This window comes from Vulpes lagopus, chromosome 13 (genome assembly GCF_018345385.1).
Source record: "Vulpes lagopus strain Blue_001 chromosome 13, ASM1834538v1, whole genome shotgun sequence".
Lineage (NCBI taxonomy): Eukaryota > Metazoa > Chordata > Mammalia > Carnivora > Canidae > Vulpes > Vulpes lagopus.
The window spans coordinates 55,616,803-55,641,150 of record NC_054836.1 but is presented as its reverse complement, the minus strand read 5'-3'; the positions used below and the strand labels follow the sequence as shown (position 1 = coordinate 55,641,150).

Sequence of the window (24,348 nt, the reverse complement as noted above, 5' to 3'; positions counted from 1 at the left end):
AAAACACAGGAAACAACAGGTGTTGGTGAGGATGTAAAGAAAAAGGAACCATCTTACAACTGTTGGCGGGAATGCAAACTGGTACACCCATTCTGGAAAAGTTTAGAGGTTCCTCAGAAAGTCAAAAACAGAACTATCCTATAATCCAACAATTGCGGGCACAATTCTTTACCCAAAGACTACAGCAACACATATTCAAAGGGAAACATGCACCCCTATGTTTATAGCAGCATTATTCACAATAGTCAAGATATGAAAGCTGCCCAAGTATCCACTGATTGATGAATGGATAAAGAAGAGGTGATATGCATGCGCGCATGCACACACAGACACAGACACGCACACACACACACACACACACACACACACACCATGGACTGCTACTCAGCCATTAAAAAGAATGAAATCTTGCCACTTACAATAACATGGCTGGAGCTATAGAGTATTAAGTGAAAAAAGTCAGATAAGACAAATACCATGATTTCACTCATATGTGGAATTTACATAAGCAAATGAACAAAGGAAAAAGAAAAGATATATAGAGAGAGACCTAGAAACAGCCTCTTAGCTAGAGAACAAACCGACAGTTACCAGTGGGAAGGCAGGTGAGAGGATGGATGAAACAGGTGATGGAGATAAAGGAGTACACTTGTCATGATGAATAATGGGTGATTTAAAATAAAAATTTGGGGGCATCCCCGGTGGCACAGCGGTTTAGTGCCGCCTACAGCCCAGGGCATGATCCTGGAGACCCTGGATCATCGAGTCCCACGTCAGGCTCTCTGCATGGAGCCTGCTTCTCCCTCTGCCTGTGTCTCTGCCTCTCTCTCTCTTTCTGTCTCTATGAATAAATAGATAAAATCTTAAAAAAATAAAATAAAAAATTTGGGGGAACCTGGTTGGCTCAGTAGACGGAACATACAACTCTCTATCTCAGAACTGTGGGTTCGAGCCCCATTTAGGGTACAGAGATTACATACGTATATACATAAAATCTTTTTTTAAAAAAAGTAAAAAAAAAAAACCCAAAATACCCTTAAGCAACCATGATAATTAATATTATTTGCTTTTCTTTCCTTTTTTTTTTGGTAAAGATTTATTTATTTATTCATGAGACAGAGAGAGAGAGAGAGAGAGAGAGAGAGGCAGGGAGACATAGGCAGAGGGAGGAGCAGGGTCCTCGCAGGGAGCCCGATGTAAGACTTGAACCCATATCCTGGGATTACAACCTGAGCTGAAGGCAGGCGCCCAATCGCTGAACCACCCAGGTGTCCCTATTTCCTTATTTTCTAATTAAATATTTAAATCAAATATTTGTTGAATAACTGAACATTCAATATCCCTTCAAGGTAGGGATTCCTGTTGCCTCTGTCCTATACCCTGTACTCAGTAGTTAGCATATGTCGAATAAATCCATAAGCAAGAATAAACTCCCATTTATTTAAAACAGTCAGAGAATGCAGTATTTCAAAGAAGAGAACATTTTTTTTAAAGATTTTTATTTATTTATGAGAGACACAGAGAGAGGCAGACACATAGGCAGAGGGAGAAGTGGGTTCCTGCAGGGATCCCTAGACTCAGGATCACGCCATGAGCCAAAGGCAGGTGCTTAACCACTGAGCACCCAGGCACCTCCTAAATGAACATTTTAAGAGTTATCACTAATACAATTCTATATATAGACTGTTAATTTTAAAATAAACTACACTCAAAAGCACAAAAACTTACGCTTATATAAGGAAGCAGTATAGTGTATACTCTCTGGAGCCAGAATGGGTTGGATTTTCATCTCCACTACTCATTAACTATGTAAACCTGGGTAAATATATAGTATTAGCTATTATTAACAGTAACGAAAGTGTTAGTAATGATTAGTATAGCTATACTAATACAAGTACAGCTCTAGTATTCTTAAAAATAGCCCTGGAACAGGTATTTTCACATTACATGTTAGTTTCTTTGTGTCCTATAGTCACAAAAGGCTGGCATATGCCCAGGCATTTGTGTTGTTTGCAATGCATTCACCTCCATACACCAACACTCTACTCACTTAGAAGTCATCGTTCCCCTTTCTATTTGATTCTGTTCACTTCAAAAACCAGTGATAGTAATACCAGAGAAAAGCTGGTTTCCTAGCTCCATGGTGGGAATGTGTAAGATCTGGACTTTTAGCTAAGACAAATGATGTATACCCAAGGTTTGATCTTTTTAACTTCTATAAACTTCCATTTTTTACAGGAAAATTAAGAGGCATAAAATATATCATTTCTTAAACTTTTAAAACTTCTACCTCTGTTAGAAAAAATAAAATGTTATCTAAAATTACTCTAAGATGGCTGTTACTACTTTCAATTTATGAAGGAAAAAAGCAGAGATCCAGAATCAGGATTTGAATGAAGTGTTCAAATGAAGTCCATGGCTTTTCAGAGAGCTGCCTCCCACTACAGCATCGTCTTTCTATGATGGTTCAGAAGACAGGCTGGGAACAAAAGAAAATTCTAGGCAATCTCACCTACTTCTACCACTTCTATTATCCCCACACAACAGCAGCTCTCAAATCTATACACCTACCATGTTTATCAAGCTCAAGATTCATTTTTCTAAGTATAACTTCTCTACTAGAAATATCCATCAAAATATCTCAAAGATAGATATTTTCACCCAAACCTACTCCCTTCTATTCTTTATAAAATTACTGGCACCACCTACAAATCATTTCACGTTCCCCTAGCCCCTTCAAGCACATGATCAGTGAGTGTCTATCTATTTTGTTCAAATTCAATCCCAACTTTGATTCCATTCCATTCAGATCCACCTTGTTCAGCATTGTTACAAAAGCAATCCTGCCTCTAGTCTCATAATCTTCAAAATTCATTTTCCATTCTACCACCAGACTGGTATTTTTCAATGCAAATTCTGATGTTTCTTCCTGCTTAAAATCATCTGATGATTCCCCCACTGCCAACAAAATAAAGTCCAAAGTCCTTAACATAGCATATAAAGCTTCTCCATATCTGAAGGCTATAAAATGTTAATTGTTAACATAAATTCTAAAATAAGACTGTATAGATTCAGATTACAGCTCTACCACCTACTACCTGTATGACCATAAGCAAATTAAATTGTTTCCTTACTGGCAGTAAATGAGATAACACACTTAGAAAAGTGCTTGGCACAGAATAAGCGCTCAAATAATAGCTACTACCTTTTTTTACTCTGCCATTTTCCAGCTCCTACAGCCTATCCACTCTTTTTCTCATCCCACGTATACATAATACTGGAGCCTCAGCACTCCATTCAGTCTCTTAAACAGGAACCCTCATCTTCTGTGCCTCCACATCACTGCATACATATGATCTGGCCTTCTTTATCTAACAAGATGTAATAGAGTACACAGCAGAACTTCTTAGACTTTGCAACTTATCAGAAGAAAGATCACAAAGAAAGGCAAACTCAAAGATTAAATTATACTATTAAAAATTGTGGAGGGCTCCTGGGTGGCTCGGGTCATGATCTCAGGATTCTGGGAGGGAGCCCCACATTGGTTCCTCACTCAGTGGGGGCATCTACTTCTCCTTCTCCCTCTGCCCCTCTCCCCACTCATGTACTCTCTCTCAAATAAATAAAATCTCTATAAAATAAAATTTTGATATATTACCAGTAAATACTTTTGGTAATGGGTTAGTATTATTAAGACCTGTAGTATAAGGCCTAAAATTGAGGACCAGTATTATGTGGGAAAACAGGAGAGCCTGGAATGGCCTAACTACAAGTTCCCATCTTGACTCTGTTCCTGCAGATAAGGTCCCCTAGTCAGACAACCCTCTTTATCATAGGCAACAGGCACAGTCCCTGCTTATCCCTGAGGAGCACGCCAGACTGCAGAATTATTCAAACAAGCCAATCATATCTTCCTGTGGGAACCAAGGGATCACTCCACCCTCTTGATACTACAAAACTTGCATTCCACAGCCTTAGCTTGCGCACTCTGTTCCCAATTGCAACCTCCAAGTGGCCCTACACTGTGTGTTGGTGTCTCCCTCTCCTGGGCTGTTGAGTACATGTGATTAATAAATCGCTGTTCATCTCTGGTTTCCTGTGTTGTGTGTTCAGTCATCCATATAACCTGAAGGTAAGTACCCTCATTCACCAACAGAATGAAGAGGAGGGGAATAAAGATCTCACTGATCTGGGAAGTTCGAATTAAGATATGTAACTGGAGGACTAAGAAACAAAGAACTCGGTTATTTAAAATATATTTTAAGCAAGAAAATAAGATGACATAGAGTCCAAACATTATAAGGGCATGAGAAAGATTCTTCAAAGATCTTTATTTTTATCTGACGTAAATTTAAAAGTGTGGTTATCTAGTTTCTTAACCTCCAATGGGTTTGTAGGGAGGAAAGAAAGGCTTATGGTTATACTTACAACATTTAAAAAAAAGGAAAGGTCTAAGCAAACCTGACAAAGGCTGAAGAAAAAAAGTTCCTTTATAGGAACAAAAAAATCTACAATCATGTCCTAAAATTCAGGAGCTAATCAAACCTCTTGAAAAGAGAACTCTAAAATTCTTAGTAAATCAATTTTTATATAAGAATAACTATAAGCTTAGATGAAAGCTGAAAATACTGATGAATATTTTGAATTATAGGATGATGTATATTAAATATCAAAACCTCAAGACTCACTGCAACTTCTGAGTGATCAAATAGTTGGGAAAAGTCTTGTGGATGTGGCCAGTGGAGTGGAAGATGAATTATAGGCTCTTCCACAATTTCAGGCAATGTTCCTCTACTCTTTTCTACTGTGTGACCTGTAAAGAACTCTTTGCTAGTTTCCTTATTAAATTAGTTCACCAAATAGTGAGAAATGGTCTCTGATAGAGCAAATCAGAAGACCTGAAAGTCAAATGACTTTTTCAAAAATGAACAATGTGCCATCCTGGTACTCTTTTATGATTCAGTTTAACCTTCTCTGGATCAGAATACTCACAAATGCCTGAAGAAAGTGGACACAATTCAGTTGTAAATCATTAAACTGCTCAAACAAGGGAAGGAGGGAGGATATTCATATTTCAGTATCAGATGAAGTTGATTCCACTATCCTTAAAGAGAATTCTCCAAATCCTTCCCCTAAGAAAGAAAAGAATACCATCCTCTTCTCCACCAAGTACAAGTACAATTTACTTTGATAAATAAACAAACTAATAGAAAACGGTCTCCTGCTTTCTCTTTGTGAATGTTGGCAGGTAGTCATTTAGAATCAGAGGTATCTCAGATTGCAGACAGTAAAAAAAGTATATTAATGCTGGGGATACTGCCTGCCACAAACTGTACCTTATGTGCTGCAGGCAAGAGGGGAGCTGAAGATGTCCTTCCTACTGTGTGGAACGTGCCTACATCCTGAGCCTACAGAGAGAAATCAGTTTCTCCATACACTTTCCAATTTGACCAAGAGGCCAGATGATAAGCAAAGCAAATACTGAGGAGTTGTGTGGCATTTGCACAACACATTGGACCAACATGTGTAGAAACCAAAACATTCACCACAGTGATGGGAAAAGATGAGTCACAATATCCAGAAAGATGACTACTAATGGCTCAATCCTGTGGAGCAATGGTGCCTTTTCTACAGAAGTCCCCTTGGTTCTTTGAGTGTCACAACAAATGTAAATAACAGATAAGGCACACCTGGTGTAAGAAGCTATCATCAAAATCCTTGGTATCATGACATACACTGACCATTCAGATAAATATTAGTAGAGCACTGAATTGCTGCTTTTGGTCTTGGGTAATCAGAAAGATTAGGTAAGGGGCACCTAGGTGGCTCAATTGGTTAAGTGTCTACCTTCTGCTCAGGATCCCTGGGTCCTTGGATGGAGTCCAGCTCCCTGTTCAGTGGGGAATCTGTTTCTTCCTCTGCCCCTCCCCCTGCTCATGTTCCTTGCTCTCACTCTCTCTCAAATAAATAAATAAAATCTTAAAAAAAAAGAAAAGAAAAGAAAGATTAGTTAATACGACACATACCATACGAGGCTTCCTTGACTACAGAATATGCAGGAGGGCATCTTATCTTACACCTACACTGCTGAATAAAACTGAAAAACCCCGGGAAGGAGACAAAGGGAGGGAGGGCTGGATAAACTTGCACATTAACTCCGCAAGTCACTTCTGCCTCGCAGTCCCCAATTCTGTCACTCTGCATTAGTGCCAGACTGCACTTTTTTTTTTATTAAAGATTTTATTTATTCATGAGAGACAAAGAGAGGCAGAGACACAGGCAGAGGGAGAAGCAGGCTCCCCGCGGGGAGCCCGATGTGGGACTCGATCCTGGGACCCCGGGGGTGATACCCTGGGGGGAAGACAGCCGCTCATCCACTGAGCCACCCGGGCGTCCCAAGACAGCACCTTTCTTAAGCAAACCCAAGCTTCACCGTGAAATGCCAGAAAGGGAAGTGACTAGATCCTCCTGGCCTATGTTGCCTGTTTAAGATGTGTCTATTATTGGAAGAGCTGAACATCTGGCAGTGCTACCTCAACTTTATGATTATCTGCTAGAATATGAAGATATAACATGGTGGAGAGTTTAAAGATTATCAATCAGTTGTCACAATTTACAGAAATTGTTGGCAAAACTAACGTCAATTCAACAACCTATGTCTATGAATTCTCCAGATTTTTCTCTGCTTTTTCTGGATATTGCAAATTGGCAAAACTCTTAAAAACACTAAGGTAAAAATTTAGTTCCAGGAGATTTTGAGACTGTATGAAAAAGACATTGATTCTTTAGCAGGCAGTTGGGAGTCCTCACCCAAGCAGCTCTATGAGTAAGCTGACAAAAAAAATTTCAGTTTTTAAAAAAAGCCTTGAGCAACTGAAAAAAAGAGTGGAAAGGAGATGAAAGTATAAAGAACAGATAATGCAAGTGCATGGAAGCACATATACACCACACAAATAGCTACCTGGAATCATTAAATTTAGAAGCAAATAGACCTGCATACCACAGAAGCTGCATGGGAAAAACCTATACTAAAAATTATTTGTTTAATTTAAATTTAACCAGGCACCTTACATTTTATCTGAGAACCCTGACAACATCCCCTTTTATTTCCATATTTTAGACATTACCCCACAGAGTTATCTCCTTCCTTAGTCAGGAGACTAATTAGAGTTGAGATTTCTCAAACCTAGATGCCTGTTAAATTTTGCTTGGAAAGCTTTTGAAAAAATAGATTCCCATGTTCTATTCCAGATCTACTGAATCCACCTTTAGAGCACTTAGATCTAGAAATCTGTATTTTAAAAAATCTCCCCAGGTGATTTTGATGCATGGCCAGATATTGTATCTATTGCAAAGTTTGAGGTGTTGTTCCTCTGAAGAAAGGTATCATAGATTTCATCTGATTCTTAAGGAATGTGATACCATTAAGGGTCACTGCTCTAGAAACTGGTGATAAAGTTAAAAAAAAAAACAACTAGTAAGCGTTTTTCCACTTCAACTACAAAAGTACCTGACACTGTTTCCTACAACTCTATAAACTGCCCATATCTCTTTGAGTTATAAGAAAAATAAAAACAGAAAACATGTTTTTGAACTCTTATTGTATTTAAATAGTTTATGATGAAGTGATCAATATTGCACGCCTGTGTTATACACTAATTTATTTCAAATATTAAAAGTGGCAATTTGTTTTGATAAGTTTTCCTTAAGAATTTTTTCCTTTATAACTATCATTTTGAACAGTAATTAAAGACAGAGCCCTTGCCAATCTGAAACTAGGCTATCTACTGAATTAAAAGCAATTTTACTTAAATATATTTTTGCCATTTATTTAAGAGTAAAAAAACCCCCCATGATTCTAAAGTAGGCATTATAGTTAACTAAAAAAGAAAAGTTATGTATAAACTATTATTTATCAATTTCTTTCTCTCCCCTGAATCATTCCCCTTAGCCCATGAACATTTCTAAATTTATCCTATCTTCAAAAAAAAGTACTCCTAAATTAAATAGTAAGGGGAAAAATGAAGCAGTAATGCCTATTCTTTCTCTTCTATTTCACTACCAAATTTTGTCAAGAGTAATTTATACTGGGACGCCTGGGTGGCTCAGCGGTTGAGCACCTACCCCCTGGCTCAGGGCGTGATTCTGCGGGCTCAGGATCAAGTCCCACATCAGGCTCCCTGCCTGGAGCCTGCTTCTCCCTCTGCCTACATCTCTGCCTTTCTCTCTCTGTGTCTTTCATGAATAAATAAAATCTTAAAAAAAAAAAAAGAATAATTTATACTTATTGCCACCACTTCTTGCCTTTCTTTAGTCAACACTTATTAAACATCTAATACAGTGACACTCAACCCCAGTGTCAACATTCAAATCATCTGGAAAGCTTTTTCTTCTTTTTTTACACGGGTACAAAGGCTCTAGGCCTCACCTGTAAGTGAAGCTTGTGCATCCATGTTTGTTTATAAACTCTCCAGTTGATTCTAATGTGCAGCTAGAGTTGAAAATCACAGATATAATGTATGCCAGACACTCTACTGGAATTACAAAGATGAATAAGGCACAGGGCCTGCCCCTGAAGAACAAAGGAAGTAAGAAAATCAGATAAACCTATTAAAATTGGTACATGTTATTTTAACAAAGGTATATACAAATTGCAAAGGGAGCACAGAGAGGCCAGGATACAAAAGAGATAAGGGAAGTCTTTGGGTCTAGTTATTGAAGGATGAGCAGTTTATAATTCAAGACATGACTGAAAGGCCATTTCTGGAAGAAAGAAAGTATATGCACACTTTTTAGACTTGGGTAATCTGGCTTTTCTCTATCTGCACCCTGCTCCAAACTCTAGTAAAATTACCCTCTTAAAGGCCACCAGTGGAAGGAAATAATAAAGATTAGAGCAGAAGTAAAGGATATAGGGCAGCCAGGGGGGCTTAGCGGTTTAGCGCCGCCTGCAGTCCAGGGCCTGATCCTGGAGACCTGGGAGTCCCATGTCAGGCTCCCTGCATGGAGCCTGCTTCTCCCTCTGCCTGTGTCTCTGCCTCTCTCTCTCTCTCTCATGAATAAATAAAACAAAATAAAAAAGTAAATGATATCAAAACAAAAAAAAATCAACAGAACAAATCAATGAAACCAGGAGCTGGTTCTTTCAAAATATTAATAAAATTGATAAACCGCTAGTCAGACTTATCAAAAAGAAAAGGGAAAGCACACAAATTAATAAAATCACAAATCAGAGAGGAGAAATAACAACCACCACCACAGAAATATGAACACTTATAAGAGATTATGAAAAACTATATGCCAACAAGTTGGACAACCTAGAAGAAATAAATTCCTATAAATATAAATTACCAAAACTGAAATAGCAAGATATAGAAAATTTGAATAGACTGATAAGCAGCAAAGGAACTAAATCAGTAATCAAAAAACTCCCAACAAACAAACGTCCAGGACCATATAGGGGAACTCTACTACACTTTTAAAGTTATTACCTATTATTCTTCACAAACTATTCCATAAAACAAAAAGGCAGGAAAACTTCCAAATTCATTCTATGAGGCCAGTATTACCCTATCAAAACCAGATAAAGAAACCACAAAAAAAGATAACTACAGGCTGGTATCTCTAATGAACACAGACACAAAAATCCTGAACAAAATACTAGCAAATCGAATCCAACAATACACTAATAAAGTCATTCACCACAATCAAGTGGGATTTTATTCCAATCAAGTGATTTGTTCAATATGCACAAATCAATGTGATATTTCATATTAATAAAAGGATAAGGAACATATAAAAATTTCAACAGATGCAGAAAAAGCATCTGACAAAGTACAACTCCCATTTACAATAAAAACCCCCAACAAAGTAGGTTTAGAGGGGAAAAAGTAGGTTTACAAAGTAGGTTTACACATCAATGTAATAAAGACCATGTATGAGAAATCCATCGGCCAATATCATCCTAAAAGGGGAAAACCAGAGCTTTTTCTTCTGTGGTCATGAACAAGATAGAGATGTTCACTGTCATCACTTTTATTCAACATAGTCTTGGAAGTCCTAGCTACAACAGACAAAAAGAAATAAAAAGCACCCAAAAAGGTAAGGAAGACGTAAAACGTTCACTATCTGCAGATAACGTGAGACTCTATATAGGAAACTCTAAAGATTCCACCAAAAAATTGCTAGCACTGATAAATGAATTCAGTAAGGTTGCAGGATACAAAACCAAAGTACAGAAATCTGTTGCATTTCTTTTTCTTTTTTTAAAATTTATTTATGATAGTCAGAGAGAGAGAGAGAGAGAGAGAGAGGGGCAGAGACACAGGCAGAGGGAGAAGCAGGCTCCATGCACTGGGAGCCCGACGTGGGACTCAATCCCGGGTCTCCAGGATTGCACCCTGGGCCAAAGGCAGGCGCTAAACTGCTGCGCCACCCAGGGATCCCTCTGTTGCATTTCTATACACCAATAATGAAGCAGCAGAGAGAAATCAATCACATTTACAACTGCACCAATAATAAGAAGATACTTAGGATTAAACCTATCCAAAAAGGTGAAAGACTATATTTACTCTGAAAACTATAAAACACTGATGAAAGAGGGGCCCCTAGGTGGCTCAGTCAGTTAAGCATCAGACTCTTGGTTTTGGCTCAGGTCACGATCTTGGTGTCATGAGATTGAGCCCCATGTCAGGCTCCGTGATCAGTATGAGGTCTGCTTGAGATTCATTCCCCTCCCTCTCCCTCTACTCCTCTTCCCAGCTCGTGCATGCTCTCTTCCTCTAAAATAAATAAATCTAAAACCAACAACACTAATGAAAGAAATGGAAGATGACACAAAGAAATCAAAAGACATTCCATGCTCATGGATTGGAAGAACAAATATTGCTAAAATGTCTATACTACCCAGAGCAATCTGCATTTTTAATGCAATCCCTATCAAAATACCAACAGCATTTTTCACAGAACTAGAACAAACAATCCTAAAATTTGTATGGAACCACAAAAGATCCTGAATAGCCAAAGCAATTCTGAAAAACAAAGGTGGAGGAATCACAATTCCAGACCTCAAGTTATATTACAAAGCTGCAGTAATCAAAACGGTATGGTACTGGCACAAAAATATGGATCAATAGAACAGAATACAAAACACAGAAACGAACCCACAATCATAGTCAATTAATCTTCAACAAAGCAGGAAAGAATATCCAGTCAGAAAAAGATAGTCTCTTCAAAAATGGCTTTGAAAATAAGAACAGCAACATGCAGAAGAATGAAACTGGACCACTTTCTTATACCATACACAAAAATGAACTAAAAATGGATTAAAGACCTAAGTATGTGGGAGAGTGGGGGTTGGGGGGCAGTGGTTGAGGGTGTGCCTTTGGCTTGGGTCGTGATCCCGGTGTCTCGGGATCAAGTCCTGCATTGGGACGACTTCTCCCTCTGCCTATGTCTCTGCCTCTCTCATGAATGAATACCTACAATCTTTAAAAAAAAAAAAAAGACCTAAACAGGAAACCAGAAACCATAAAAGTCCTGGAAGAAAACACAGGCAGTAAGTTCTTTGATATCAGCTGTCCCAACTTCTTTCTCGATATGTCTCCTGAGGCAAGGGAAACAAAAACAAAAATAAACTTTCGGGACATCAAAATACAAAGCTTCTGCAGAGCAAAGGAAACAATCAACAAAACTAAAAGACAACCCCACGAAATGGGAGAAGATATTTGCAAATGACATATCTGATAAAGGCTGGTATCCGAAATACATAAACCTAAAAAACACCTATAAGATGAATAATCCAGTTAAAAAAATGGGCAGAAGACATGACTAGATATTTTTCCAAAGAAAACATAGATGGCCAGTAGACACATGAAAAGATGCTCAATATCACTCACCATTAGGGCAATGCAAATCAAATTTACAATGAGACATCTCACACCTGTCAGAATGGCTAAAAACAACACAAGAAACAGATGTTGGCAAGGATGTGGAGAAAGAGGAATCCTTTTGCATTGTTGGTGGGAATGCAAACTGGCATAGCCACTATGGAAAGCAATATGGAAGTTCCTCAAAAATTTAGAAATAGAACTACTACCCTATATAGGCAATTGCACTACTGGGTATTTAAACAAAGAATACAAAAACAGTAATTCAAAGAGATACATGTACCCCTATGTTTAAAGCAGCATTATCTATAATAGCCAAATTATGAAAACAGCCCAAGTGTTCAACAGATTGACAAATGGATAAAAAAAGACATAGATATATATGAATGGAGTATTACTCAGCCATAAAAAGAATGAAATCTTGGGGATCCCTGGGTGGCTCAGCGGTTTAGAGCCTGCCTTTGGCCAAGGGCGCGATCCTGGAGCCCCGGGATCGAGTCCCGCACCAGGCTCCTGGCATGGAGCCTGCTTCTCCCTCTGCCTGTGTCTCTGCCTTTCTCTCTCTCTCTCTATCATGAATAAATAAAAAATAAAAATCTTTAAAAAAAATAAAGGAATGAAATCTTGCCATTTGCAACTACATGGATGGAACTAGAAAGTATTATGCTAAGCAAAATAAATCAGAGAAAGATAAATATCATATGATTTAAGTCATATGTGGAATTTAAGAACCAAACAAGCGAAGGGAACCAAAAAGAGAGAAAGGCAAACCAAGAAACAGACTCCTTAACTACAGTGAAGGAACTGATGGGTTACCAAAAGGGAGGTGGGTGGGGAGATGGGTTAAACAGGTGATTGGGATTAGGGGTGTACTTGCGATGGGCACTGGGTGTTGTAGGTCAGTATGAAATCACTATGTTGTATATCTGAAACTAATATTACACTGTACGTTAACAACTGGATTTTAAATAAAAACTTAAAAAAAAAAAGGCCACCAGTAATCTCCAGTCCACCACTTATATGGTCAGCCTTTTTTTAATTTTTATTTATTTATGATAGTCACAGAGAGAGAGAGAGAGAGAGAGAGGCAGAGACACAGGCGGAGGGAGAAGCAGGCTCCATGCACCGGGAGCCCGATGTGGGATTCGATCCCGGGTCTCCAGGATCGCGCCCTGGGCCAAAGGCAGGCGCCAAACCGCTGCGCCACCCAGGGATCCCTATGGTCAGCCTTATCTGCACTAGTTTTCCCACCCATAAAATGGGGCTAATAACAAAATTACTCTGACAATTGACTGATTAATTAATGTAGTATACATAGTGGCATACAGTAGACCAAATTTGTTTCTTATCCCTGTATCTTAAATACAAAGGCTTTCCTCAAACCTGTATTCCTTTTAATCTCTTCAATACTGGTACTGCTCCTGGAAATCCTCAAGTTCTGTGACATGAGCACCTACCTTGCTACACATATACTTCTACTTCTACAACTTTTTGTTGTGGAATCATCCACAACTTTTTGTTTCTCTCCTTTTTATTTTCTAAAGAAAAGTATATCCAAAAGCATATGCTCTCTGATCTCTTCTCCGTCTAAGCTTGTTCTCCTAAAAGTCTTACAGGTCTTGTAGCTTTAACCCACAAAAGAGGATTCCCAAATCTAAATAAAATCTCTGGGCCTGTTCTTTCCAAGCTCCATTCTACATTTCCCTATCTTCTTAGGCATGTTCAAAAAGATATTCTCCTAGCAACTCAGACTCAGTATAACTCAAATCAAACTCAACATTATTCTTCCCAGCTATCCATCCTCTTCCTGAATCCTCTAGTTAGTGCTGGTCCCACTTCCCAGTTATTCAGATTCTCCCATTTTAAAATTCAGATTTTAAAATTCCCTGATCCTCCCATTCATTCACCAAGTTCTGTTGATTCCAATTCTGAAATCTGTTAGTGATCATTTTTTTTCTTCATGTTTTGTGAAACTACTTCAAGTCAGGTCTTAACACTTAACCCAAGTTCCCATCATTCTTACTAGCTCCAATCTGTCTAGATCCATGGTTCTCAACCAGGGACAATTCTGTTCTACAGGAAAACATTCTGATTATCAAGACTGGGGGAAGGAGTTACTACTGACACCATGTGGCCCATATAGGTGATCAAACCACCAACCGTCAGTGAGTCTAAAACCCAGTCTATGGTATCATTACTGCTATTCCCAAGTACCGCAGTTCTCTTTTCCTACCCTGAGCCCTCTGAAATTAGGTTTATAAATGTAACGTGCTTCAGCTAACTGAAACCTGTGCAGAAGTGTAGTGATCTCTTAGTGCATGTGTGATGGAGGAGGGGCAACTTAAAAAAAACAGTGTGTTGGAGCACCAGCTGGTTAAGTACCTGATTCATGATTTGAGGTCAGGTCATGATCTCAGGGTTGTGAGATCAAGACCCACTTAAAATTCTAATAATACATACATACACACAAAATTAAAAAATAAAGACCAGCCTGCTTGCTACTCACATTTCCTTCCCACTGCTGCCAGGACTGTGGGAAAAAGCTTAAGATGTGTTGTTGCTGTTTTGGATAAATGTAACATGCTACATTTTGTAAACTTAAGGTGTAAAGCATGTTACTTTGATACATTCATATATTGTAATATGATGGCCACTGAAGCAATACATACCATTAATAACATTACAGTATTTATATTATGTAATATATATATTACATATATATGTATATGTATATGTAGATATATATATATATACACACACACAAATTTGTACTCTTAAATACCATCAATATTACCCCACAACCTGTTTTCTGGTGGCTTTGTTGCTCCTTTTTTTTAAAAAACAAGTCTGACTTTTTTAGATTTCACATACAAGTGGTATCATACAGTACTTGTTTTTCTCTGACTGATCTCACTTAGCATGTGTTCAAGGTCTTTCCATGTTATCATGAATGGCAAGATATTATCTTTGCTCTTGGCTGAATAATATTCCATTGTGTATGCACAACACACCAAAAAGTCCAAGTTTACACTGAAATCTTCCAACACCTTAAACTCTATATGACTTCATTGAGTGGGGTCCTTCTGGTGCTCACCCACAATACATATATTATATAGAATAAGGAGATGTCATACAAAGCTCCCTTCCCAAACCAACCCATGCTAAGATTTTAGCTTGTTAGCTGTCACATTATATCCTTGTTTACCCTGATTCACAATCAATGTAAGAGGTATAATTTAATGTACCACCAAAAAAGGGAAAATGCCACTAGTATCATAAGCCATTGATTGTATAGCACAGAATCATGTTGTTTTCACATACTTTTCAACTTTAAAAATTACTTTGCACTGTTTTTATACTCCATGTTTTTACACTAAAATGCAGTGTTCTATGTATCTTTTATGTAGAAATGGCTCCCAAAAGCACTGAACAAATACTACTATTTTGCTTTAATGTGCAAAGTCTGAAAAACTCTACTAACGGTATAGCAACCATCAAGGTTCTGCTTGCTATAGGAATTTCTACATTTTATTGGTCCAATGACAGAATTCATTCATCTACAGAATGAAATTAGGAATGAGTATTTTCTACACTAACAGCTTTTGGGTTAATAAGAACACTATAAATTTTACATTAATTATGATGGCAACTTATATTACTTTTTTTTTTAATTTTTATTTATTTATTTATGATAGTCACAGAGAGAGAGAGAGAGGCAGAGACACAGGCAGAAGGAGAAACAGGCTCCATGCACCGGGAGCCCGATGTGGGATTCGATCCCGGGTCTCCAGGATCGCACCCTGGGCCAAAGGCAGGCGCCAAACCACTGCGCCACCCAGGGATCCCGGCAACTTATATTACTTTTAAATACGAACAAAATTTCTAAAACCAAATTATGATTGTGTGAGGGAGAATTATATAAACTACTTATAAAGAATATTTAGTGGGGATCCCTGGGTGGCGCAGCGGTTTGGCGCCTGCCTTTGGCCCAGGGCGCGATCCTGGAGACCCGGGATCGAGTCCCACGTCGGGCTCCCAGTGCATGGAGCCTGTTTCTCCCTCCGCCTGTGTCTCTGCCTCTCTCTCTCTCTGTGACTATCATAAATAAAAAAAAAAAAAAAAAAAAAAAAAAAAAAAAAAAAAAAAAAAAAAATTAGAAAAGAATATTTAGTATGTGTAAATGATTTGAATCATAGCCAATATCACCACCTGTACTTAAAGAGCACCAAAAATTTCATTTGACTATCTAAATCTTTAAAGTCTAAAGCATTATTTAGAAATGAAAATTTAGGTACACTAAATTTTCCCTCAAAAACTTTACTTCATGTTACTTTTTTTTTGTTTTTTAAGATTTATTCATTTTACTTATTCGAGAGAGAGAGAGAGAAAGTGTGTGAGAGCACACAAGCAGGAGGGGGAGAAGGAGAGAGAATCCCAAGCAGACTCCCCAATGAACCAGGAGCTGATGTGGGGCTTGATCTCAAGACCACAAGATCACAACCTGAGCAGAAACCAAGTGTCAGACTCTTAACCAACTGTGCCACCCAGGCACCCCATATGCTACTTCTGCTTTTCATAAACCTGTTTTCATTTTGTGAATTCACAATTCCTTTGTTCATTCCCTCACTAAACCCTTCTACTCACTACATGCAGTGTACTGACAGTTGCTAAAGATATTATTTCTGCACTTATGAATTCCAACAGAACAAAAGAAAAAAAAACAGGTTAACAGACAACTATTATGCAAAATTATATTTAATACTAATGATATGTTATAGCCAGACATGTGGTCTGAGATAAATCTTGAGGGATGAGTAAGATTTTCATCTTTCAAAAAGGTGGACAGACTAGGAAGCAGTTCCAACATCAAAAAGTGGGTAAGAAGGTATCAGCAAAACAAAACAAACTACAATTTACTGTGTGTTTACTACATGCCAAGTACCATTTATATGTATCCTCACATTTCAGAAGAAACAGGCTGAGAGGTTACATACTTTACCCAAGGTGCTAGACGTGGACTAGCACATAGGTCTTCTTCAATTCACAGCATGATTAAGTATGTATTGGAGTCAGAACTATCAAAGTAAGGATGGGATACAAGGCCACTAGTATCATTTTCAAGAGTTGGGCTTCCTTGTAAAGGCAATGGAGGATCCAGCAACTAAAAGTTTGGGAGTACAAAACCAACATACTAAAACATGGCTCTGACACAGGAAATTGGCGGAATTAGTCTAGAAAGTTTATAACAAAAGCCTACCGTGGCAAATACAAAAGAAGGGAAAGGCCAACTATGAGACATTCTTCTGATCCTACTTGTCCTCCTCTGGCTTTATTTCTCCCTTAACTGTGTAGTCACAGAACAGGTACAGTCAATTTGTGTTCTATTCATACCATAAAATTTTGTTACTGAACAATAGTAGTTAATAATGTAAATAATAGTTTAATAGTCTGGTCAACTGAGACGTAAAAAACTAAAATTAATATAAATGAATTACCTTTTCAAGCAAAAAGAAATTTTTTGCACAAGACACATTTTGATGATGGGAGCAACAAGATTCAGAAACAGACTCTAAGGTACAGAGCTCAAGGAGGCAAAAGTTAACATAAAGCTGAAGTTAAAAACCAGGATAACTAGAATAATGGAAATAGAGAAACAAAGAGAAAAATGAGCAGGAGATAGATTTCTGCCCCACTTGGTGTAGAAGGAAAGGGAAGGGAGGGAGTTTATGAATCTACTCTTAGGAAAGTTCCGTCTGAACACATCTCATTAACTGTCTCCTGTGAAAAGGACGAGCCAATAAAAATGTGTGACTAGTGCTCAGAAGGGAAGTCAGGACTGAGCTATGTATTTGAGAAACGTTCACAAAAATGAAGCTATGGAAGTGGATCACTCTTATCATCAGAGAAAGGTAGGAGGGGTAATAGGGGAAAAAAAACCAAAAAGATCCTTTCCAACTAATAACTGTCTTCCTTCTGGAGCTCGGGAGTGACTTTCCTCTGTTAGGAGGGGTGTGAAACGTATTAATTCTCCCAGTTTATACTGTAATTTCACATAATTTCAAATTCACAAAATTGCTTTACTGTACAATGCAACTGACCCCAGGAATGGAAAACATGAACTGTTTTTGGCCTAGAATTTCTAAACAATGTAAAAAAAAAAATATCTCTGGGACGTGCTACCACAAATGAGTAACTTTAAAGAACATCACTGTGCTTCTTCAGATAATTTTATTTCCTATTAATCTAGTGGCCAAAGGTGAAAAGGTTATTAAATTTCATAGTGGTATCCTCACAAAGCAATTGTACATGATTTTAAAAAACAAAGATGTTATTCTAGATGAATCTTTATAAAATGCTTCCTACCTTAGTTTGCATATATGAAACTATACCAGTAGCATAAAATTTTAAAATGTGTAAATAATAAACTTTGTCCTAAAATAAACAAATTCAGTTTATAATGCAACACTATTAATGTTAGATATTTACAATTTTTAGTAAAAACAAAAAGAACTACTGTTTTCTCCTTTTCCAATAGAAGTTGTCAACAAATTGAAAACAAAGATAAAGCCAGAAAAGATCCTATCATCCATTGTTAAGGGAGCGTAATTGTCACAACAGTACCAACTCTGGATTCAGACAGACAGGTATAAATATCCCCTCTGCCTGGACACCTGGGGAGCTCAGTGGCTGAGCGTCTGCCTTCAGCTCAGTACCTGATCCTGGAGTCCTGGAATCGAGTCCCACATCGGGCTCCCTGCATCGATGGAGCCTGCTTCTCTCTCTGCCTCTGTGTCTCTCATGAATAAATAAATAAAACCTTTAAAATATATGTATATATATTCCCTCTGCCACTTCTTACCTAGGCATCCTTGAGTGAATCACTTAAAAGCTACTGAAACCTTATTTTATGTACCTGTGAAATGGTATAATAAAACCTACCTCAAACTTACAACATATTAACGAATGTATGTACCGGTCTGGGCCACCCAATGTACGGGTATCATGTAAATTAACAGATTCCCTTCTTCAGATCTTCAATCAATAATGGAAATGCCAACAGCTTAACAATATTAAAAGTTTATTTTTGAAAATTACAAACAAGGTGGCAGAAAAAGTAACACGATTTAAATATTAGTTTTAAAATACCAAAAATAAATACATAAAAATAAAATACCACCTTTTAAAATTTTATTTGATTCTATACCCAACCTACTCACAAAAGATTAAAAGAACATTTAAATAACTAAAGTGGCAAGTGTGTTAGCATTTCATTTCACCAGTTATCTGAATGTAACCCAGAAGTTTGGTCTTCTTAAATCACTAAATATAGCAATGAAATATATATGAAAATATCAACAAAATAGTCTTAGGAAACAACAAAAACACCAAATTCCTTCAAATTTTCTTTTTTTTTTAAATTTTCTTATTCATAAGAGAGAGAGAGAGAGAGAGAGAGAGGGGAAGAGATAGAGGGAGAAGCAGGCTTCCTGCGGGGAGCCCGATGTGGATGGGACTCAATCCCCGGACCCCAGGGTCATGCCCTGGGCCTAAGGCAGATGCTCAACCGCTGAGCCACCCAGGCGCCCCAAATTTGAATTTTCATTCATTTAGTCTTAAACCACCAAGTTGGGAAAGCTTGGAGAATTAAGACACCCTCCTCCCTCCTCTTTACGGAGTTTAGTGCCCTGAGAATGCCAGATAATGAGGAACCTCGTCAATTCATTTGGAGAAAACTTTGCCATTTTTAGGCCTTTACAACACACAGCAGGACTCTATTAACGGCCACACTGAATTCTCTCTCCTCAGCCAGATTCTAGCCACTTAAACTACTAACCACTACTTAAGGACAACAGAATGGAACCATGACAATCCCTTTAAAGACCTTTAGCACTAACTTTAAAGGTGTGTGCTCGGATCCTGAACATTTTCGGTGGCGAACTCATGGTTATTTAACCTATTATAGCACAAGTGCACACTTCAGAGCAACTTTTGCATATGCAGGGGATCTGCCTGCCAGGTCCGTGAATTAGGGAGAACCACCTTGCAGCTCTCCCCATCTTGTCCTTTTATGATCACTTGCACCAAAGGGCTCAGAGGGAAGGAGGAGGAAAGGGAAGGGAAAGGGAAAGGCAAAGGGAAAGGGAAGGGAAAAGGAAAAAGGAAAGGAAAAAAGGAAAAAGGAAAAAGGAAAAAGGAGAAAGGGAAAAAGGAAAGGAAAGGAAGATTTCCAAAATCGAAGATGAGGTCCACTAATACACATTTACATCAGGAAGGCGACAGGACATTACATTTTGGTGCTAGTTTACATCCCAGGCTATTAAAAAAAAAACAAAACAAAAAAACAAAAAACTTGGAGCAGAGCTGCAATTGAAAATCTCCTCAGGCTTTACATTAGGATTTCTTAAACACCCTGAAGTGTGTTTCATCCGCGGCCGTACCGCTTTGGAACTTAAAAAAATAAAAATAAATAAAATAAATAAATAAATAAAGGTGAACACTGTGAAATTAAGGGTGGACGCTTCGAAAACTGTAACTATCTCAATCCACAGATTAGGTCCCGTCACTTCTGAGTTCGAGAAACGTCAAAGTTCTTCCGGGAAAATGCGGAAAATCAGTACGCCCCCCCCCGTTTCCCCCCTTCCCCCCCTTCCCCCTCTTCCCCGGGGAATGGGCCCTCCTCACAGGGAAAAGGAGGGGGGAGGACTCAGAGACCCAGTTTTAGGACCAGATTCCTTTTTGTTCGAAATCGCTTGAGACTCTTGAGGCCGCCACCACAGCGGCGCCGGGGCGGCCGGGCCCGGGCGGGCGGCGGACGGCGGCGCGGAGCGGGGCGCGCGGGGCTCGCGGGGCACGACTCGGCCGCCTCGCAGCCAACCGCGGAGCCGCACGGCTACAGCGACGGCCGGAAAAGAGAAACGGGAGACGGCGCGGGGGGGGGGAGGGGAGAGAGGGAGGGAGGGAGAGAGACTTCTACTGGGAAAGGGAAAAAAAAAAAAGCGAAAAAAAAAAAAACAAAAAACGTCGAGAACCAGAAAAGGAAGCGTTTTGGCTTCTGGGAGGAGGGAGGAGGGAGGGAGCGAGGGTCGGCCTCCCAGGCGCCTGCCCCCTCAGCCCTCGGCCCTCAGCCCTCGGCCCTCAGCCCGGCGGCAGCCGCCAGCCCAGGCCCCGCGCCCAGGCCGCGACCCGGCGCCCCCGCCCCCGCCCCCGCCGCCGCCGCCGCCGCCTACCAGAGCACACACCCTACACGGCGCGGCGCGGCAGGCAGGCCCGGCGCAGACCTGCCCCCGCGCGCGGCCTCCGTGACTGACAGCGGCAGGCGCTGAGGCGCCGCGGCGGCCGGCGGGCAGGAAGGGCGGCCGAGGGCACCCGCCGAGGCCCCTCCGCGGCCGCCAGCCTCCGCCGCCCGCGCGGCTCCTACCTTCTCCTCATCGGACAGCTGCTCCTCCAGATCCGCCATTTTCCTCCCGGCGACAGACCGCGGCGGCGGCGGCGGCGGCGGCCACCTGACTTCCCCCTCGCGCCGTGCGGTCCTCCGCGCCCCGCGCGCCCCCGCCGAGGGAGAGGCCCGCCGCCCAGGCCGCCGCGCACGCGCCCCGGAAGCCCCGCCTCCTCCCCCTCCTCCCTCTCCCGGCCGGCGCGGCTGTGCGCATGCGCGGGAAGCCGGCCGGCGGCGGGGGGCGGGGGGCGGGGCCGAGCGCCGGGGGGCGGGGCCTGCCGCCGCGGGTGAGCATCTGGGCCCCCTTCTGCGGCGGGTACATCCTGAGCCCATCCTGAGCCCATCCTGAGCCCATCCATCCTGAGCCCTCCGTCGTGTTCCCGTCAAGCCCTCGGCTCTGCCAGCCACCCGGGGAAACAGCGGACGAATAGAAGCTTTGCAAGACCATCTGTTTTCTTCAAATCACTAGAAAAACATTCCGTCTTTATTAAAATATGCACGCACAGCCCAGCCCACACTTGGGACCTTGCTCTTGGTACGCTCAGTCGTGCATTCATTTAAAGAAATGCTAACTTGGTCCTTTATCGTGTGCCGGGTTGGTCCCTGCAAATACACAAGGAGGAGGGAAAACCAGAGACCCCTGCTCTCCAGAGGCTCCCTGTCTACTCTGGAAACACACTGAGCAGTTGGGGAAGACGCTGTGCTATGGTGGGGGGAGGACAAAGTTGTGTTAGAAGACGTGGATCCTACTCTTCTGAACTTCATGGCGAGGTTGAAATCAGAGAGGCCTGTAAAATTTGAATTTCAGATGAACAGTGAATATCGTTTATGCATAAGTACCTCCCAGGAAGCATTTGAGATGCACTGAGACAGTGTTGGTTGTTTTCAAATTGTATGAGAAACCTTTACTTTGATTTACAAAATCTGAGAAGCTTACTCGTGACATTTCAAGTTCAGCAAAAGAGTGAAAATGTAGTAAAAACTGTGTATGTGAATTAGCTGGGGATCTTGTTAAAATGCAGTTACTGATTCTAGGAGGTCTGCGATGGGGCTGGAGAATCTGCCTTTATAACAAGCTCCCTCACACTTTTTAGCAAGGCCTGTAGAATTCAGATAGGACTTAAGACTTTATAATCGTTATGCTGTACATCTAAAACTAAATCAATGTTGTAGGTCAACTATGTCTCAATTTTAAAAACATTTTTAAAGACTTCATTCAGTCAAGCACATGAATTCTATAATTTCTTTTAACTGTATCAAGAAGACGGTATTGGGAGATTTTTGAAAGGATTATCAGAAATTATACATAACTGCTGGTTGTGTCACTGTGAAGAGACGCATATAAAGTATCACCAAGATTATGAAGATAGTGTGACTCAAATTATTGCAAAGCATTACCAAATTTGGGTGAGGTTTCTAGAGGAAAAGAGCAGCCTGTTAGTCAAGCAACAGCATCTACTGAGAAACCCAGTGTGTACACATTAATATGAGGTGTTGCTAAGTAAACAGAAACAAACAAAAAACAGAAGAAAGGGGGAAAAAAACCCAGAAGTAGAGTTGATGCAGCAAGTGGTGATGACTAAAACTGATAGTAATCAGTTGGAGAGAGTAATCACCTTCATTAGGTTGTATTTGGTGGAGAGTGCCTAGACTTCAGAGAGAGAGGAAGAAAGATCTCAAAGTGGCAACAATTTAGGATACAGAGTAAGAAGCCTGGATTCTTTTTTTTTTTTTTTCAAGAGGCCTGGATTCTAATAGCAATTTAGTCACTTGAGTGCAAATTTGAACAAATATTCAGCCTCGTTTTTTCCTCCTGTAAAATGGGTATAGTAATGCTGATAGATACCTTACTTCATGAGGTTGCAGTGAGAAATCGATGAAGCAATGAATGACCTGTCAACTATAGAAGAATGAACATATTATTTATTTACATCTGATGAGGTCCCTGACCAAACCGTGTGGTTTATTCCCTATCGTACCTTCTCTGCACCATTATCCTCAACAACACACCTGCTTTTTCCTTCACGTGTCAGCAAGCATCCCCTTCCTGTTCTCTCCCAGAATGGACTATGAGGTTTTCAATAGCATGGTTTCTGTTTGCTTTCCATCCACAAGAAACAATGATTTGCATACTCTGAACGCTCAGTAAATTACTTAATAGCAGTGTTTTCTAGATGTATAGTGACTTGTGTGAAGGTACTTTCACATGTGTCATTTACATGCAGCAAGATTGATCTTGCTGGGCATGTTTCTAATGTCGTGTTACTGTTCAAAAGTTGTTGACAGCTTCTCATTTCCTACTGAGTGAAGGGATTTGTTGGTTTGTTTTTATAAAGATTTTCTGTATGTATTTGGGAGAGAAAAAATGCACAAGCAGCAGGAGAGGGAGAAGCAGGCTCCCCGCTCAGCAGGGAGCCAGACAGGGTTCCCTCCCAGGACCCTGGGAACATGACCTGAGCTGAAGGCAGACCCTGAACCAACTGAGCCACCCAGGTGCCCCAAAATATACTAGTATTCTTGATAACCAGTTATTTTATCATGAAATGAAAACAAAATATTCCTTCCTGGCACAATCCTACCTACTGAGAATTTCTACCCTTTTCTCATTTAATTTCTAAACTTCTTTCTCCTACTTATTAGTGGTATAATCTTTGCCTTCCAAACGAATGGAACCAAAACCTATTGTTTTTTTTTTAAATTTTATTTTATTTTGTCGTGCTTGTTAACTTCCTTGTATGCTTCTTAATCTATTCTCCTGTGGATGTGCTCTCTGTCCTGAACTAATCTTAAGCTTCTCCAGGTCAGAAGTTACATAATTTCTTAGAATTACAATCTCAGAATACATCTAGTGCAAAAGCCTCTCATTTTACAGGTAAGTTGAGCCTCAGATAAATTAAAGGAATTGAGGGACGCCCAGGTGGCTCAGGGGTTGAGCATCTGCCTTTGGCTCAGGGTGTAATCCCAGAGTCCAGGGATCAAGTCCCACATCGGGCTCCCTGCGTGGAGTCTGCTTCTCCCTCTGCC

The 24,348-nt window shown here is 40.1% G+C and overlaps 1 protein-coding gene across 1 annotated transcript in view; it reads right to left on the bottom strand.

The window, feature by feature from the left end:
- CAPZA2 (capping actin protein of muscle Z-line subunit alpha 2) overlaps positions 1–21,480 on the bottom strand; it is a 60,879-nt gene extending 39,399 nt beyond the window's left edge. Inside the window, exon 1 of the mRNA XM_041727716.1 lies at positions 21,307–21,480. Within this exon, the coding sequence (XP_041583650.1) occupies positions 21,307–21,345 (39 nt within the window). The 5' untranslated portion in view covers positions 21,346–21,480. The remainder of the gene's footprint in view (positions 1–21,306) is intronic.
- Between the last annotated feature and the right edge of the window lie 2,868 nt (positions 21,481–24,348).